Source organism: Delphinapterus leucas, chromosome 1 (genome assembly GCF_059928025.1).
Source record: "Delphinapterus leucas isolate spDelLeu-1000000601 "Yukka" chromosome 1, BTC_Dleu_Yukka2, whole genome shotgun sequence".
Lineage (NCBI taxonomy): Eukaryota > Metazoa > Chordata > Mammalia > Artiodactyla > Monodontidae > Delphinapterus > Delphinapterus leucas.
Genome location: NC_143129.1, coordinates 116,014,776 through 116,034,997, shown reverse-complemented (window position 1 = coordinate 116,034,997; position 20,222 = coordinate 116,014,776). Strand labels below are relative to the sequence as shown.

At 40.4% G+C, this 20,222-nt stretch overlaps 2 protein-coding genes across 2 annotated transcripts in view; one reads left to right on the top strand and one right to left on the bottom strand.

Moving 5' to 3' along the window:
- The window catches only part of MCOLN3 (mucolipin TRP cation channel 3), a 32,804-nt gene extending 18,593 nt beyond the window's left edge, over window positions 1-14,211 (bottom strand). The window contains exons 1-3 of the mRNA XM_022580887.2: window positions 14,037-14,211; window positions 9,057-9,286; window positions 5,108-5,275 (exon numbers count right to left, since the gene is read on the bottom strand). Of these exons, the coding sequence (XP_022436595.2) occupies window positions 5,108-5,275; window positions 9,057-9,286; window positions 14,037-14,112 (474 nt within the window). The 5' untranslated portion in view covers window positions 14,113-14,211. The remainder of the gene's footprint in view (window positions 1-5,107; window positions 5,276-9,056; window positions 9,287-14,036) is intronic.
- A 4-nt stretch (window positions 14,212-14,215) lies between these two features.
- Window positions 14,216-20,222, top strand: part of DNAI3 (dynein axonemal intermediate chain 3) — a 94,602-nt gene continuing 88,595 nt past the window's right edge. The window contains exon 1 of the mRNA XM_089909847.1: window positions 14,216-14,321. Within this exon, the coding sequence (XP_089765973.1) occupies window positions 14,216-14,321 (106 nt within the window). The remainder of the gene's footprint in view (window positions 14,322-20,222) is intronic.

Below are 20,222 nucleotides of genomic sequence, written 5' to 3'. Positions count from 1 at the left end.
ATTTTTTTTTTCATAGCACTCATCACTGTTGGAAATCAACTGATTTTGGCTAAACTTGTTTAAAATCCATCTCCTCCATTAGAATGTAAGTTCCACAGGGCAAGGAATTTATCAAGCCCACTGCTCTAACCCCAGCACTTAGAACAGTATTGTAGGTAGATAGGGCAGGGAAGGTCCCTGGAGAAAGAGAACAGGCATGCCTTTCTTGACATAAGAGAAGCCATTTTTGGCCTAAGCCTTTTTGTGATCTAATGCTGGTCCTTGAACAGGTCTCAGTAATTAATAATATTAAGGGAACAATAGAATGCAGAAACAGGCAAGAGAAGTAACAACAGCAAAGATAATACATCAATTGTAAAGATTCTCAGTTCTGTTTCAATGGTAAAGATTAGCCCAAAACACTTAACTGCCAGGTCAACTGAAATCTAAGGGATGATGATGTTAACCTTTTCTGACCCTCGTGACTTCAATCAACTAAAACTTGGACTCTGTTGACCGCCCAAGCCCCTTCATGATTATACACGTACCCTTAGCTTAAAACTTCCCCAATTTTGCTGTTTGAGGAGACACTGCTTTGGGAAAGATCCCTGGTGTTCTCCTTGCTTGCTGCAAGTAATAAATCCTTCCGTCTCCTGACCTTTGGCTCGGTTGTATCTTTTGGTGTGACATCCACCAAGAGGCAAACCCAGTTTTCAGGTAACAGTATGAGACACAGTCAAATTAACAGTGAGGTGAAAATCACTATAACGTGATAGTGCAGGGGTCCCCAACCCCCGGTCCGCAACCTGTTAGGAATCAGGCTGCACAGCAGGAGGTGAGCAGCAAGTGAGCAAAGCTTCATCTGCCGCTCCCCATTGCTCCCATTACCGCCCGAACCATCCCCAACACCACTGGTCCGTAGAAAAACTGTCTTCCAAGAAACCGGTCCCTGGTGCCAAAAAGGTTAGGGACCACTGTGATAGTGGATCTTTGTTCGCTAGAGCTAATCTATGCACACCAAGGTGGCAAGTTGCTAGGATAGGATTTGTGATTATGGCACCAACCTTTCTGCTAGCATTGGGATTGTGAAAATGAGCCAGAAATCTACAGTGATATAATTAAGCTGCATAACTCATTAAATAGCATTATGTCCTACATATAGGGGGAAATAGTATAATGCTGGAGATATTCAGTTTTGAGCTGTTTGTTTTCCATACAAGGAAATAAATGTCTTAAATCTTTATAAAGCTACTCTGAGCCAAACTGGTAGTTTTACATCGGGGTGTCGGGGAGTAAGAGGTAAACAGTACATTAAATGAAAAAAGACGTAAAAGATATTGAATGCGGTAAAGTACCAGGGTGCCTGGAATAGGGGATGTGTACCGAGAGGTAAAGCCAGAAAGGCAAGCAGGGGTCATGAAGCAGTCGCACCTACATGGGGCCCTGTAGCCCTTCTGAGCACGCGATCCTTGTGAGGCAGTCCCCACAGGACTTACTTAAAGATCTGAACCTCCTACCTTAGAAACTTGTGTCTTAAACCTTGTAAGACCTCGAGACACAAAAGATCCAAAGTGCAGGGCTTCAGGTACATGCTAACGTTATAAGTGATGCTACAGCCAGACTTCCTTGCTATCTTAATAAGGCTCCTCATGGAGGTCTGAGCACCTGCAGGAGATGGATGTTGTAGGCAAAGAGTGTTGCCTGCCACTCCAATAAACAACAAGTGTTGCCTGCCATCAAGCCTTCAGCCACTGCAGTGGCATCACGGGTGTGCTCTGAGGGGAACTCAGGATGGAGAAAAACAGATTACTGGTCCTGGATAGTTAAGATGCGTATCAAAGGAATAACTGCCATGAGCCCAGGCTCTTGCATCTTCCCATACATAGAAAGGCACTAAAATCATTAATTTGAGACATCTGGGGTTTTTTTATGATTAGCAGTAATCTTTTGATGTTTCATTACATGGGTTTTTGTTTGTTTGTTTGTTTTGTTTTGTTTCAGCAAAAGCCCTCTTTGGAACAGTCCCTCAGAGCTATCTGAGAGGCCATCTTCCCGGGCTGTAGTCTGCAGCGATGTCCTTGAATAAAACATAGTTCTCAGCTTTTAGGTTATGCATTTTTTTCCGTTCAGGGGCAAGTGGCAGGACCATGTCCAGCTAAAGGGCAGCTCTGGAGCCTGAGTCAGAGGACTCTGGGACCGGAATGTGGTGTGGGACTATCGCTGAAAGGCAGGTGACCTGTAGGACTGACTGATGGGGCACCTAACTGGCTATGGCCTCTGTGGGGCATTAATCAGGCTGGACATCTGTCCCTACTTGCCTCTGCAGCTCTGCCTTGAGGGAAGTAGTTTTTCACGCAGATCCATGGGCCCCGGGTCACCCTTTGGAAGACAATATAAAAACACATTAAAGATCCTTACCTGAGTAATGTGGCACCCAAAGTGAAGCAGATTAAAACCGATTGCTCCTTGATTATAGATGGATTTTTTGTGGCCCCTCTGTGATCACCTGATCTCAACACATGAATCTTTTGAGCTCTTTCATTCATTCACAAACATCTGAGTGCCTGGGATGTACCTCCACCTTCCCGGAATAAATATATTAATATGTGGCACTTAACACTGTTATATGTATAAAATGAGGAGTATTATGCAATCAAATCTGTGATTTTAGATGAATCCTTTAGAAAACAGTCAAGAAACGGTAGGGAGGGGAAGGAGGGAAGCCAACCAGAAGTAGGGATATACAGACTATGTTTGAGCTGCAAGAATAAATGGTTCCAAGACCCTGAGACCTTTAAATCTAAGCAAGTGATCAGAAAGAGAAACATGTCTGTGGAGCAGGTGGGAAGAGAACAGGAACCCGTTTTGGCCGGAGTGGTTCTGAGGTGCTCGTGAGCTGTCTGCATGCAGCAGTGTGAGCAAATGGTTCAGGGTCACCTCTCCTGGCAGTGGCTGAGGCTGTGTAGAGGAGGAAATTCTGTAGGAAAAGGACAAACCTTTGAGGACAGCCTTAATTGAAGGGGCGGATGAAAGAAGGAACCCAGTAAAGATGGCCCAAACATGACTGATTGCTAAGAGCCAGGACATAGTATAAAAATAACTAGGTCTTTGATATTCAAATACATAAACATATATACTAAACCAAAGTGATGCTGTTATAACCAGTGTTGGGTCAGGATGAACCCTAGAGGTTATGCAGTTAGATGGCATTTTAGGGCTCTACTGTTCAGGAAAACTAATTCGTCATGGAACTAGCTCTAAGGACTGAGAAGCTACTGTCTTATCTGTTCATTCTCCTTGGTAACTATCACCGCAATTATCAAGAGATTTCCTTACAGAAAACAAAGATCTTTCTTTCATATCAGTCTATATTTTCTCTATTCAGTTCTCTGGAATCGTGTAGAATAACTGACCTCATTAACAACTAAAACTTTATTTATGAATATTGTGATCAAGATACTTTTTTTTTGCGGTACACAGGCCTCTCACTGTTGTGGCTTCTCCCTTTGTGGAGCACAGGCTCCAGACGCGCAGGCTCAGCGGCCATGGCTCACGGGCCCAGCCGCTCTGCGGCATGTGGGATCTTCCCGGACCGGGGCACGAACCCGCGTCCCCTACATCAGCAGGCAGACTCTCAACCACTGCGCCACCAGGGAAGCCCTCAAGATACTTTTTACCTTTAGTTTAAAATGCCTGATAGTGATGTAGAGAACAAATGTATGGACACTAAGGGGGCAAAGTGGGGCTGGGGGTGGTGGTGGTGGGATGAACTGGGAGATCGGGATCGACATATATACACTAATATGTATAAAATAGATAACTAATAAGAACCTGCTGTATAAAATAAAATAAAATAAAATTCAAAAAAAATAAAATAAAATGCCTGATAGCGCCCAGAAGATGGTAGGGAGTCACTTGCCCTAAGTAAACCCCACCCCAATTAATATTATCTACCTATATACTAGCACAAGGAATCTACATGCAATTCTGTAAAGAACATGGAAATCTGATAAACAGAATGGTCTGACTGCCAAATATTATATTTTTAAGACTGCTCTTAGGCTTACTATATAAAAAAGGTAAAAATGTTTTAGGAGGAATTTAATGAACTGTTTACATCTTGCCTCTACCCGCCCCTCCCGCCAAAAACCAAACTACCAATTTCGTTCAGCGTAGCTTTAGATGAACTTAATAATCTTAAAACAAGAATCTCAAAGCTGAATATCTCCAGCATTTTACTATTTTTTACCTTACAAATTGTAGGGCATATTTCTATTTAACAACATATGCAGCTTACTTCTATTACTATAGATTTCTGGCCAATTTTTGTAATCTGAATGCGATCAGAAAGCCTTAGTGTCACAAATACGTATTTTATCTCACTGTGCATAGTTTGTCTCCAGGATAAGGAGAGCCATAATTGGACTATAATAATTTTTTGAAGAAGAGTTGTAATGTTTTTGAAATGTTATCTACAGACTAACTCAGGTTAGAAATACTGACTTCAAGAAAGCTTCCAATGATTCCCACAAAATAGGAGATTTTGGACTTGAGAAAGTACTATTTGTAGCAAAAACAAATTGATCAGAAGCTCTGAATAGAAACTTGAATCATCTGTATGAAAAACAAGCTTCCTTTTTGAGGCAGTTAATCAATATTACAATAAAATCATTGTCATGTATGACATAAAGGCCTTACTTATTTTTTAAATGAAATTTCAGGTCTTGGTTACTATACACACTCTGCAAAGTTAATATTCTCATTATTTGTTAAGGGTCCCTGAAAGTATAAGCTCTGAAGACTTAATGACTACTTACAGCCAAGGTCATGGTTAATCATTTTAAACCTTTGAGGTTCTCATGCCAAGCCCTAGCTCTGACTCTTTTAATTAAGTCTTTAAAATTTCTGTCTTTCTGTTACTAAAGAAAAGCTTTTCTCAACTTCTAGTTCTGTTAAAGTTTGTTGGCAACATTAAAAAAAATTTAACTGTTTCATACATGTCATTTACATATTTCATTAAAAAATGTTCACCCTTGTACAACTGAATGTCAGTTTCTATTATGTACATTGCTAACAATTTTCCAGTCTAATCTTTTTCCCAAGTGAAGAATGCATGTGTTTGATTTACCTGGTTCACTGCGAAGATGATCTGATCGTATACATCACTTTGTGTATACACTGCATATGTGTCATCCATTCGGTCTATATATCCTTTTAGGAAGAGGTGTTTGAATGCTATAGTGTTCTCTTCCTTGAAAGCTACCACCATCTGGTTACTTAGCCCAAAAAAGATCAGCTTAAAAGAAAAAAGAAAAAGTAAGAGGGTCAAAAAGTAATGAAATAAAAGTTCTCTATAAAATGATCAATTCATCTATTCAAGATTCAATGCCTAATTAATCCTGAATATATTCAATAGAAATTAAAAGTTTGGCAGCTGTGAATTAATTTGCCCTTAAAGATAAGGTGGGTTTCTAGCTTTAAAATAAAAGAAAGCGATTTTGCATACTTTCAACATTTATTTTCATGTATGATCCCACTTATGACATTTTCCCTACCAACAAAAGCTTTAGGAGTTCAGAGAAGCCCTTTAGGAGTTCTTTAGCTCAGAGAAGCAAGGTAACTAAGGAAGTTGGAAGGTTTCTCTAAGGAAGAAAGAATAATAGAAACCCTGAAATATGTGCATAACTTGGTCAGGGGACATTTGAGGAACACGGAGGAAAGGCCAAGAAGGTCGAGTTGAACTTAGCACTTTGGGGGGACATTGAGGACACCAGCATAATTCAATGAGAGAAATAGTGAGAAAAAATGTGAAGAGAAAGACTGGAGTCAGATGGTGCAGGGGCTTGAATGGCAAATAGAAGAGTTCAAAATGAATTCTGTAGAACGAAAAGGTCTTGAAGCAGGTGTACAATACAACCTAAGAAATATCTTACATAAGTTTAAGCCCTATAATCAAACTATATTCCTAGGTCTAATTACCAAAACTGTGACAAATAAGGCCAAAAATAAAAATATTCTTTCAACTAATCTCTAAATTAAAGTATATTAACATAACATATCCTTAACATTCATGCAGGATTGACCCCAGAGTTTTACATGAAACTCAGTTGTCCTCTTGCTCTCTCTCTCCCATACACACACACACATACACACACACGTGTGTGCACGCTGTAAGTTTAGAACATATATTTTGACTTAGATAGCAGAGTAAGGGGGCAACGTATATTTTATATGGAAAAGGGGAACAACACTGAAAACCTATGTTCCATACACTATCGCAGGAAATTTCTTCATACTAATACCACAGCATAGTTCCTAATACACCCATTTTACAGATGCATACATGAAGACTCAGAGAAGTTAAATAATTTTTACAAGTATCGGTAGCAAGTATATAGTCAAAATTCTAACCCAAGTCTAACAGACTAAATCCAAGCTCTAACTATCCAAGCTCATGTTACACAAAGTATCCAGGGTCTGATCAGGGAAAAATAGAGACAGTAGACCAGTCTTTTCGCCTCTCACCTCCCCTTGTGATGTCTGCCCGGTATCCCACACATATCATCACTCGCTACCTAACTCGACTCTCATTTCTAAAGAGCCTCTTTAAGCTGTGTCCTATTTAAATCTCAGTAAGATGATAGCTTGATATTCCAGGGATTTTACATCTATCGAAGCTGATGATCAAAAAGCCTCCAGAGAATTCCCAAAGATATTTTTACCGATTCATTCAAATATATGAATACCTTCACAAGCCAGCACCGAGCTAGAAGACACAGTTCCTGCCCTCAAGGGCCTAGGGGCAGACAAGAGTACGACTGGCAGAGAGAACTGCTATAATTCAGAGACTGAGCCAGGCAGTGTGAAAGGGAAACTTTTAGTAGGGTGCCTATCATCATAGTCATCTTTCTTTTGCCGCTGCAGACACAAAATCTCCAACTTAACAGAAATACCACTGTCTTTTCCCTGAAAAGAGGATATCTGTCATCAAGTCACCCTCATTTGCTCAATTACAAAGCCTTTATGTAATATTTGTTTGATTCTTCCAATGTAGATTAAGGAAACATCACAGTTAAGAAAAGCCCTCAGTTACTAAAAAAACTTACCTAAATGCCTTTTATATGCTTATTACTAACAGGCTTAACATCTTAAACTGTTAGTCAATTTTCCTCTTGACCACCCTAGGAAACACAGGAAAGTTAGATGAGCTTCCTAAATCTTTTAGGACTTGAGGATATGGGGAGGTGGAAGGGTAAGCTGGGACAAAGTGAGAGAGTGGCATGGACATATATACACTACCAAACGTAAAATAGATAGCTAGTGGGAAGCAGCCGCATAGCACAGGGAGATCAGCTTGGTACTTTGTGACCACCTAGAGGGGTGGGATAGGGAGGGTGGGAGCGAGGGAGACACAAGAGGGAAGAGATATGGGGACATATGTATATGTATAAATAATTCACTTTGTTATAAAGCAGAAACTAACACACCATTGTAAAGCAATTATACTCCAATAAAGATGTTTAAAAATTTTTAAAAAAAAAGAACATAAGTCTTAGAGGGAATAGAATCTGAATTTGAATCTCAGTTCTATTCTTCTAGTTTCCTGACTATGACAGGTTATTTTACTTCTCTAAGCCTCAGTGTTTTCATCTGTGTAACGGGGACACTACTACCTAACTCTGATCTGTTTTAAGAATTGAATGTGATGATATAAAATGTTTAGGCCGAAACACAGTAAACACACAAGTGGTACCTATCATTCTAAGTAGAAAATATTCATGTTCAACTGACACAGGCTTTCCCTCCAACTTATCAGAAATAACACAGATAAATATTTTCACTTTTGTGACACACCACATTATCAGCTGGAAGTTAAGAATTTCAATTCCAGCTCGCCAAATATACTGAGAACTGAACATCCATTTTTATGTTGATATGTTAGAGGGAGAGAACACGTGCCTCTAAAGTCTTGATTCCACCAGTGGCAGTACTAGTCAGTACTGATCATGTGGCTCTATAAATATCAGTTCCTTATTCTGTAAACCAAAGGATTCCAGTATTTATCCAATAGAAGTACTGTTGAAATTAAATGAAATAATGTCCTGGAACAAAGTAATCACTCAAATGTCAGTTTCCTTTACATAACACCTAGCATCAGAAACGTAGGCAAGAATTTCACCAACTTCATATGACTGTAGAAATAGCCTTAGCTTCTAACACCTTAAGCATTTGTTCTCAATTATCAGTTAAGATTAGCAATTTCGGAGTTAAAAAAATTCTCCTCGAATACCAGTTGTTTATGTACTTATGCATTTTTCACCAAATTACGAGAAAGTATTAATAAAAATAAATGTATCACATCTATTTTTCCTATTAAAATCTTTTATTTTTGCCCCTTTGCTTTCAACAAGAGATAGTTACTCTCACCAGCAGGAAAACATACCTTCACAAGAGTAAATCATAAGTATATATAAAGAATCACAAAATATAATTTCCTATATTTGGGCTAAAATGTTAAGAGAAGGCAAGGAAATGAGATTCAGCATCTCCTGAAATGAAGTCTCATATTTCACTACCTATGCTACTCCTTTTAATCAACTCCACATTCTTCTACTTCAGGGCTCCCATGATCACAGGGATGTGAGAGTCCAAACACTCTTAACAAAAATCCTGAAGTTTCTGAAGAGACAGAAATTCTCAGGAAACTAACTAGGGGAAAAAAAAGAATCCTCTGGTTGGGCAATAGCTAGTTTCCACAGTTGATTTAGAAACCTTCAGCTAAGCTTCTTGATTGGAAGCCAAATATTAAAATTTTCTTTTCCTGCAAACCAATTACATTATGTGAGTAAAATTATAACTTCATGAAAGATGAGAAGGAAAAGAGTTAGAGAAAACAAAAAAATCAAAGTTTTCTTTCACAAATATTGAAGTGGGAGGGTTTAAGATTGCATATCTCCTTAATTATTGTTCTTTATTATGCATACAGTTAAAAGTTATAAAAAATAAAACAAAACTGTCCATAGTTCTCTTTGTTAGTAAAAGAAGACTTCGCTAATCTCATGATCTGAGATCGTTACCTGGATGGTTACCATTGCCATTTTTAGAATTTGTATGGCAAGTTTCCACGGTTTTCTACCTCGAGCCCAGAACTTCTCACAAGGATTCATGAAAAAAAATTTGAGTTTTCGCCTCATCTGGTCTTCTAATAGAAGCTCCTCAGAGGGAGATGTATGCTGGTTAAAAGTGCAGCGATTTTCTTCTTCATGAGAGCTGCAGCTACTTATAACAGCCTCAGGATTTGCCATCTCTAGGAGGAAAAAAAAAAAAAAACTGTAAATGAAGGCAACATCTATGTTCTTTGCTATTGCAGGATAGTTGATGAAGTCCAGACAAAAGATCAGCTTTCAAATAAGCACCATTGTTCTAAACTGCACCTTTGAAGATCAATGGCACAGGATAGAAAGCCCAGAAATAAACCTGACACACCTATGGTCAATTAGTCTATGAAAAAGGAGGCAAGAATATACAATGGAGGAAAGACAGTCTCTTCAATAAGTGGTGCTGCGAAAACCGGACAGCTACATGTAAAAGAATGAAATTAGAACATTCTCTAACACCACACACAAATAAATGGATTAAAGACCTAAATGTAAGGCTGGAAACTATAGAATTCTTGGAGGAAAACATAAGCAGAACACTCTTTGACATAAATCACAGCAACATCTTTTTCAATGTCTCCTAGAGTAATGGAAATAAAACCAAAAATAAACAAATGGGACCTAATTAAACTCAAAAGCTTTTACACAGCAAAGGAAACCCTAAACAAGATGAAAAGACAACCCACAGAATGGGAGAAAATATTTGCAAAGGATGTGACCGACAAGGGATTAGTCTCCAAAATTTACAAACAGCTCATGTAGCTCAATATTAAAAAAAGCAAACAACTGAATCAAAAAATGGACAAAAGACCTAAATAGACATTTCTCCAAAGACATACAGATGGCCAAGAGGCACACGAAAAGATGCTCAACATTGCTAATTATTAGTGAAATGCAAATAAAAACTATAATGAGATATCACCTCACATCAGTCAGAATGGCCATCATTGAAAAATCTACAAACAATAAATGCCGGCTGTGGAGAAAAGAGAACCCTCCTGCACTGCTGGTGGGAATGTAATTTGGTACAGCCACTATGGAGAACAGTATGGAGGTTCCTTAAAAAACTAAAAATAGAGCTACCATATGATCCAGCAATCCCACTCCTGGGTATATATCCTGAGAAAAACATGGTTAGAAAGGGTACATGCACCCCAATGTTCACTGTAGTGCTGTTTACAATAGCCAAGACGTGGAAGCAACCTAAACATCCATTGACAGATGAATGGATTAAGAAGATATGGTACATATACATGATGGAATATTACTCGGTCATAAAAAAGAATGAAATAATGTCATTTGCAGCAACATGGATGGACCTACAGATTATCATACTAAATGAAGTCAGACAAAGAAAGACAAATATCATGTGGTATCAGTTATATGTGGAGTCTAAAAAAAATGATAAAATGAACTTATTTACAAAACAGAAACAGACTCACAGACATAGAAAACAAACTTAGGGTTACCAAAGGGGAAAGGTGGGAGAGAGAGAGAAACTAGGAGGTTGGGATTAACATATACACACTACTATATACAAAATAGATAATCAACAAGGACCTACTGTATAGCACAGGGAACTCTACTCAATATTCTGTAATAACATATAGGGGAAAAGAATTTGAAAAAGAATAGATATAGGTATATGTATGACTGAATCACTTTGCTGTGCACCTGGAACTAACACAACATTGTAAATCAACTATACTCCAATATAAAACAAAAGTTTTTTAAATAAAAAGAGGGGGCTTCCCTGGTGGCGCAGTGGTTGAGAATCTGCCTGCTAATACAGGGGACATGGGTTCGAGCCCTGGTCTGGGAAGATCCCACATGCCACGGAGCAACTAGGCCCGTGAGCCACAACTACTGAGCCTGCGCGTCTGGAGCCTGTGCTCCGCAACGAGAGGCCACGATAGTGAGAGGCCCGCACACCGCGATGAAGAGTGGCCCCCGCTTGCCACAACTAGAGAAAGCCCTCGCACAGAAACGAAGACCCAACATAGCCAAAAATAAATAAACAAATGTGGGGTTTAAATAAATAAATAAAAAGAATGTGGTTACAATTACAAAAAAATAAACTGCGCTTTTGATGCTTACAACATCAATTAGAACATAGCACGTCATTTTTCTTTTTGTTTCAGTTACTGAGTGAATTTTTACCCAGTTGAAAACTACCAAATTCAAGGGCTGCTATTAATAAAAGACTATATGTACCTATATAGAGAATGTTATATGCTTTCTGCCTCATTCAGTAACAGGTACAGTTAGAGCAGGGTGTCCTGAAAGCACTGGTAAGGTGTCAGAGAGTAGGCTGGACTCAGAAATTATATGCAAAATTTTGTAGATATATGGATATGGCCACTTTTCCTGGGGAGATACTTACCGTTTCATCAGATTATCAAAAAAAAATGTTTAAACCATTGAGTTAAAGGTAAAAGATGTGATGAAGAGCAGGGGTCCCCAAGCTCCGGGGACCTGTTAGGAACCTGGGCCACACAGCAGGAGATGAGCGGCGAGCAAGCAATGGAAGCTTCATCTGCTGCTCCCCATTGCTTACGTTACAGCCTGAACCATCTCCCCCTCCCCCCCAGTCCATGGAAGAATTGTCTTCCACGAAACTGGTCCCTGGTGCCAAAAAGGTTGGGGACCGCTGATGTAGAGAACCAGATCCTGTTTGGTTTCTAATCCTGGTTCTACAATGTGACACTTCTGTGACCTTAGGCAAGTCACTCAGCCTGTCTGAGCCTCAGTTTTCTCTTCTGCAAAATGGGAATAAGAATATCTACCCTCATGTGTTTCTAGTGAGAAAATGCAAATAAAACCCTTGCATAGGGTCTAACACTAAACAAGCAGCCTCACTTTCCCTACAGCCCCAGCAGACAGAGCAGCTTCCTAAACAGCCAACAAGGTTCTTAAGAGACAGTGTGAGCTTCAGGGGACTTACAAAGGAGGTCTGAAAAGGAGAACTCAGAATCTCAATTTAAGTCCAAGTCCCGATCAGCAACATCACTTGTATTAGCTTTTTATTGAAGGCCTTAGAGTTATGTAGCACATTTTACTTTTCAAAGCTCTTCATACTTTTTTTTTTAAATCCCTTTGCAGAGGATAGGGTTGGTTTTATTGTCTTCATAGTCAGCTTATCCAAAGTGATAAAGAAGTTACTCCAGAAACTGGAAATTGTCTTGGATTTTCCCTCAGATTAATATTGATATTATGGAAACTTTTTCAAAATGAAATACCCCAAACCACCATGGAGAGGAGAGTTCTTTTTATAGAATAGTAAGGCTGGCTCTGTTTGATATTTTTACTATAACTTCTACTCAGAGACTGGGATGGGGTGGGGGGAGGATTCAAACTGTACTAACACAATATCTAACAAGTCACTGTTTAGGTGCTTTCCAAGTCTAGAATCCGACATCTGGTTCTGAAATCAAACATTCTTAGCAAACCCAACATCTCCAAACAATAGATATTGGCTATAAAAACTATCCATGGGGAAGGTTTTAAAATTCTTGATGAATGAAAAGGTTAATAAGGATAGGGGACTTCCCTGGCAGTCCAGTGGTTAAGACTCCGTGCTTCCACTGCAGTGGGCTCAGGTTGATCCCAGGTGGGGGAACTAAGATCCCGCATGCCTCGCAGACAAAAAAAAAAGAAAAAAGAAAAGAAAAGAAAGAAAGAAGGATATTGCTGAGTCAATAGAGCATGAAACGTATTTACAGTAGCATATGCAGTACCTTCAAAATGAAATAATTATAATAGAACTCATTAAAGTACGGCTGGCGTGGGTGTTAAAATGCCTGTCAAAGTCCGAGTACAATAACTCATAGACAAAGACATAGGGAGAGAAAAAAGTTAATCCCTTAGGATTTTCACTCAAGAACATTTTATTGCCTTCTTCAAAAAGGTACATTTTTCACCAGCATTTAAGGAGACTTTACCTATGAGATTTATAAGGAAGATGATTCACGTGAGTTCATGGAAACTCGCATATGAACAGTAACATAATAATGAAGCTCTTAATAATACAGCATGTTGGTGAATGACAGATTTGAGGTCACATTCGGCCCTTTGTATTTTGATACAGGTAAAATTAAACTGTAAACAAACTAGCCACACGCCGTGTAACAGTAACCCACAGGAACAAAGAGAAAAAGAGCCAACCACAATTAATTTATTTAGCACATCGCATCAAGCTGTCCCGAACCATAAGATGTTTCATTCACAAGGACTGACCGCTAAACTCTCTGCAAACCTTAGTTTACCGTCAGAGAAGGCCTTCTGAAGGTGCACTTTAAAAACTGAGACTGTCCAGACCCCTAGCCGCTGACAGAGTGTCGCCCAACACTCCTGCACACCCACCCGGGGGGCAGCGCTGGATGCAGGGTCGGTGGAGACGCGGGTCAGGAAAGTCTCTCCGCGATACTATATCTGGTCTTAGAATCTACAAACACACCGAGGTTCCTTATTCACGGCGAGGAGGGGCTTAACTGGAATGAACTGCAGAAAACTAAAGAAAACCGAGGAATATGTGTAAAGAGTAAAAGCCTCACAGTTGACGACAGGGACGCGAGCTCCTTACACGACCCGAGCCCGGCTGGAAGCTGCTTTCGCCCAGCGCAGGGACGCCGGCTTTGGGCCCCAAGTCCATCTTCCCCCTACCCTCTAATAAAGGGACACTGAGTCAAGTCTGGCTTGCACAGTCTGGCTGTGCAAGCTGCAGAGTGTCTCCGAGCTTCCCCCCCTCCCGCGGCCCCCGGCCGCCCCTTTCCCAGGCCTCCCAGGCGAGGCCCCGCCCACAGGTGGCTTCCCGGGGTTGGGGGGATGGTGGCGCGTCAGGGTCTCCCGGCGCCGCAGCTTGAGTACCGGCTACTCCGGGCGGGGGGCGCCGCCACTGACCTTGGGCGGGCGGCCGAGGGGGCGCGGGGCCGAACCGCCGCAGCTCGCACCCCGCTCCCACCTGTGTCCCCTCCATGGCGCCGCCGTCCGGGGCCCGACCCTCCCGCCGTGTCTCACCGACGGCTTGAGACGTCGCGGGCTCTCCCTTCGCGCCGCGGGCGCCGTTCCCACGACACCTGATGCCTCCGGGCGCTTCGGGGCTCGGTTCACCTGCGGCCGCGGCGCGCGGAGCGGGAAGCGGGGCGCCGGCTAGTGAGCGTGGGGGCGGCCTTCTGTCCGCGGCCGGTGAGCAGCCCTAGAAGCCTCTGAGGCTCAGCTCATCCTGGGGCCCGACGTGAGCCCGGTGGTCAGGAGACGCCGCCTTTGGCATCCTCCCTCCTCCGGCCGATTGAACCCGTGACCCTCCGCCGCAGCGCTCCGCTCCCTTCCACGCCCTTTCTGGAGCCGTCTTTTAGGACTTGCGGCGAAGAAGGCCACCTGAAGGAGCCCGGCGGTGTCACCGTTCTCTGGGCTCCTCTCCCTTCACTCCCCTCCCTGTATCAGTAAGGTGACCCGCTCCACCCTCCTCGGGTTTCTCGGGCTGGCCGGGAGCTGCGGACCCGGGAGGTGCGAGTGCGTGGGTTCCCGGCTTCCACTCTCTGCTCGCGGGGGTAAAAGAGACAGGCTGGAGGTAAAGTGCCTGGAAGCGGGTGAGCGCGCAGTCCTCTCCTTCAGCTTTCTATTCTAAGTTTTTTGTTTTTTTTTAATTTTTATTTATTTATTATTATTGGGGGGGGCTGTGTTGGGTCTTCGTTGCTGCACGCGGGCTTTCTCTAGTTGCGGTGAGCGGGGGCTACTCTTTGTTGCAGTGCACGGGCTTCTCATTGTAGTGGCTTCTCTTGTTGCAGAGCACGGGCTCTAGGCACGCAGGCTTCAGTAGTTGTGGCTCGCGGGCTCTAGAGCGCAGTCTCAGTAGCTGTGGCGCATGGGCTTAATTGCTCCGCGGCATGTGGGATCTTCCCAGACCAGGCATCGAACCCGTGTCCACTGCATTGGCAGGCAGATTCTTATCCACTGTGCCACCAGGGAAGCCCTATTCTAAGTTTTGTATACAAAGAAATCAGGAAGGGTAAAATTTTTCAAGCATGAGCCTTGTACCCTCTCTAGGCCTTCCAGTTTGGGAGAATTGCTATGAAATTAGTGGACTGTTGACTAGACTCTTCTAGACTGGATCCCGGATCTGAAAAAGCCCTGGGAAAGCTCTTAAAACAAATGTGACTGGAAACACTCGAAGTAAAGTTTCTTTGCTTGGCCAGACTTCGGTCAGGCTCCTGAAACTTTCTCTTAGGCTCACATGTGTACTTTCTTGTAAAATCCGCTTTTGGCAAGAACCCTGCTAAGTCAGTCTAACTAGAACCACTCCACGCCCCTCCCACCCCTCCAAGATGTGATCAGGTTCCTCATCCTTCACCACTCCCCAGGTGATGTCTGATCATCCTGGCCCTTTTTCAGCAAGAATCCTGCAAGGTCAGTGTAGCCAAAACTCCCCTTAGCCCTATTGTGTTCTTTGAGTAATTTTCCATCCATTGACCCCTACCCTGCAAATTCTCACTTGCCCATGCTATATTAGGGGTTGAGCCCCATCTCTCTCCTCCACTGTAAAATCCCATGGCAGCGGTCCTTATAACTATCAGAATGGCCACTTTAATAAGTGTCATTGAATATTTATTTAAGAGTAGATCTCCAACCATAACTTTTTTTTCATAAATTCTCTTTTTTTTTAAAATTAAACTCATCAGGAATAGATCAGGAACTTTGATTACTTTTAATGACAACCAATTTGGATTTGTTTTCATTGATTTCCTTCTTTCTTTCTTTTTTGGCCATGGGCAAGTTTGTAAAGGTCACTGAATTTCCATAACAGGTAATTTCTCAAATTATATCAAGAGCTTTTAGATATTTTACAAAACCTTTTCCAAATCCTAAGCCAGGATAATTGGTGTGGCTACTTTATAAATGGGAATATCTTTTCTTGCAATGGGGTACAAGAATCTTATGCTGTTCATAAACCTGAATTCCAAGTGCTGTGAACAAGGTAGTCAAAAGTGTATAATTGGCACATTCAAACCTCAGGTGCAATTTGGAAAATGTAATTTAATCTCTTATGCCCATATGCCTCCACATGATTTAATACTATCTCCTTACTATAACAGTGATGGTGGGAGTTTGTAATGCTTGATTGTTAAGGAACAATCTGAACTTTAGAAAGGTTTGCAGGCATAAGTGATGGCCCTAGTTAGAGCTGAGTTAAGTAGACTGGTGAATAGAAAAAGCCAGGCGTCAGACAGCTGGGGGCCCACATTCTCTTCTATGACACCTACTGCCTGACCTCAGGGAATTACTTAACCTCTCCACCTTCCCGTTTCCTTCCGGGTATAATTTGCCTAAAAAAAGGAAAGATGAATTTTAATTAATTGGATGCATGTAAAGCCCCCATTACTATGCCTGGCATATTTTTGGAAAATCTAAATTAATGAAAAAATCAACCGTGTTCATGGATTGCAAGACTCAGTATTATTAAGATGTCAGTCCTCACCAAGTTCATTTATAGATTCAACCCAATCTCAATCAAAATTCCAGCAAGCTGCTTTATACATATTGACAAGCTAATTCTAAATTTCTATGGAAATGCAAAGAACCTAGAATAACCAAAGCAATTTTTAAAAATAAGAGCAGGAGACTTCCTTGGTGGCGCAGTGTTTAAGACTCCATGCTCCCAATGCAGGGGACCTGGGTTCGATCCCTGATCAGGGAACTAGATCCCACATACGTGCCGCCAACTAAGGAGCCAGTGAGCCACAACTAAGGGGCCAGCGAGCCGCCACTAAGGAACCTACCTGCTGCAACTAAGACCTGGCACAACCAAATAAATAAGTTAATTAAATAAATAAATATAAAAATAAGGACAAAATTGGAGGACTTACCCTACCTGATTTCAAGACTTATTATAAAGCTCTTTAAGCATGACAGCTTGGTGTTTATGAAAAGAGACATATAAAAATAAAATGGAATGGAACAGACTAGCGGGTCCAGAAATAGATTCCTACATATATACAGTCAATTGATTTTTGACAAAGGTGCCAAAACAATATAAAGGGGAAAATTAAACCTTAACAATCAACATAATGATATTATTGGCTCAAAGCAATATACTGACATCAAGTCAAAAGAAAGACAGGAAACCTTGACATGCAGAGTCAAAAATTAAGGTCAACATTTCTGGAATCATGACAGGAACATATTAGAAACAGTCAATATCTAAGCAGTCCATCTTGCTTGTATTTTTTGTCATGTTATAAATTGTGTTATTGAGTACTTTTACTAATAACATAAATAGTAATATGTTTAATATATACTTATATAATTAATTTTAGTATATATGTATATGATTAATAATTATATAAATAGAATACGTTGTGCTAATCTTGTGGATGGTATTTCAAGAAATGACATTTTGCAAGCAAAATAGCTTCATAAATTGGTGATTTCAACATATTTCTATGTAACACTATTGATCTTGCTAGGAGATCCAAGCGTTACATTGTTTGAATATTATCTAATCCTGTGTGCTGCATTTTCCAGATCACTGAAGTATATAGTTCTTTGTAAAACAGACCAAATATTTTCATTGTGAAAACAGTAAATGAGCTTATAAAAAGCAACATATGCCCTAATGCCCAATCTGATAATACTTTTGGAAGCACTTTTAACAGCTGAACCAACATCAAATACAGAATAAGAGGAATTTTCTCTCATTTGTCACAAAACAAAGATCAAATCTATTGGATAAGACTATTAATGTTTTATGTGTTTTAAATTGTCATTTGGGCTTCCCTGGTGGCGCAGGGGTTGAGAATCCACCTGCCAATGCAGGGGACACTTGTTCGAGCCCTGGTCCGGGAAGATCCCACATGCCACAGAGCAGCTAAGCCCGTGCGCCACAACTACTGGGCCTGCGCTCTAGAGTCCGTGAGCCACAACTACTGAAGCCTGCGCGCCTAGAGCCCATGCTCCACAACGGGAGAGGCCACCGCAATGAGAAGCCCACACACCGCAACGAAGAGAAGCCCCTGCTCGCCACAACTAGAGAAAAGCCCGTACGTAGCAACGAAGACCCAACACGGCCAAAAATAAATAAATTTATTTAAATAAAAAAGAATGATCCTAAAACAAATAAAATAAAAATAGTCATTTGAAGAATAACTTTTAAAATATTAAATATTTTTACATTTTATCTTTAAAATTGATTTTTATTTAGAATTTATTTTGCATTAATGCTTCCCTCTTTTAATGATTTTTATTATGAAATATCTATAACAGGTAGCATATAACTGAAATATACCATCTTGTCCAATATATTGGTTCATAAAAATAATAAAAGACACTTTTATTATTATATTTTTTAAAACAGAAAGAAACTTCTGGAACTTTTAGTATAACCCTATAATAATAATAAATTGCTTATTATGTTTACTCATTATATTTTAAAAACATGTAAAAAAAGTTATGAAAAATGCAAAATAAGTTATTATTTCAGGAATTCCTTTTTTTTTTCTTTTTGTTCCTGAATCTCAAAGATTGATTTCTTTTGGGAATTTGGAAACACTACTACAATAACCAATGAATCCCTACAGCATTCTTGGTAACTGATGGATGGAAGAGAGCTTTTTTCACATCTTTATCTTCTTGCCATCTCAAAAATCCTGTCTGTTTCAAAGTAACATAGGGCAGCTGAGAGTCTTAGGTAGCATGAGTATTAAGTCATGCTTGTGTCAATCCAAAATATTTCTTACCTTTCTTTTTACATCTGTGCCACTCATCTTCTTTACCCCTTAATTCCTCCTCTTTTCAATACGTATATATTCAAGTATTTCTTGAGGACCTCCTAAATTCTAGTAAGAGTATTAGGTACTATGGATAGGAATATGAATAAAACACACTTCTGGCTCTTAAAGATCTTGAAGTCTAGAAGACAGTTTTTTTTAACTGAGAAAATTTCAAATACAGAAAAGTACAAAAAAAATATTAATCTCACTCAATATCCTCAAATGCAACAAATTTTACATTTTATTTTGTTTCCAGTCTTTTTATCTTATAAGAAATAAAACATTGTAAAATTAACAATCCCTCCCCTAATGGAACCTTCTGTCACGAATTGGTATGAATCATCTCAATAGTTCATTTGTAATATTTTTCTTACATACGTGTACCCATAATAAACAGAAATAGTTTATGCATGTTTTTGTTCACAAAGATGGCACTGCTCTGCACAGTCTTCAACATTTACCTCACTATTTTGGTTCTGAGCTATATCCATTCAAGTTTATTTATTTTAGCACTTTTATGGCAATTTATTGACTACACCATAGCATTCTATCCATTTCCCTACTAATGGACATTTAGGTTGTTTCCATCTTTTGCCATTACAAAAACATTCTGTAGTGAACATCTGTGAACCATTTCCTCACGCACATGTGTAAGTGTTCCTCTAGGGTAAATATCCAGGAGTAGAATTGCTGGATTATAGGATATATACATTTTCAGTTTTAATAGCTACTGCTAAATTACTCCCCAAAGTGCTTGTTCCAAATTATTTAATGAACAGTACATGGTGCACCTTCTATATGGCAAACATAGATTTAGGCACTGGGGATGCAGCAATGAAAAAGAAAGAAACTTCTGACCTTGTAGTGTTTAGAGTTTAGCGGGCAAAAACAATCAATGACTATAATGAGTAAATTATAGAGTGTTTTAGAAGGTGATAAATACTATCAGAAAAAAATCAACCAGAGAAAAGGGGATGAGGAGAAGTTGCCATTTTAAATATGGTGGCGGTAGGCCTCACTGAGAAGTTAACGTTTTAGCAAAAACATGAAGGAGATCTGGTTTAAGTGTTCCAGGCAGAGGGAACAGCCAGTGCAGATCAGGAGCCTGCCTAGTGTATTCGAGTAACCCAAGGAGGCCAGTGTGCCTGCAGAGGTGTGAGCCACAGGCAAGAGTGGTAGGAAATGAGCCTAGTAACAGAGGCCAGGTTAAGCTGGATCTTGTAGGCCATTGCAAGGACTTTGGACTTTGGCTTTTACACAGAGTGAAATGGGAGCCTTTGGAGGGTTTTGAACAGATGATTGGCATGATTTGACTTATGTT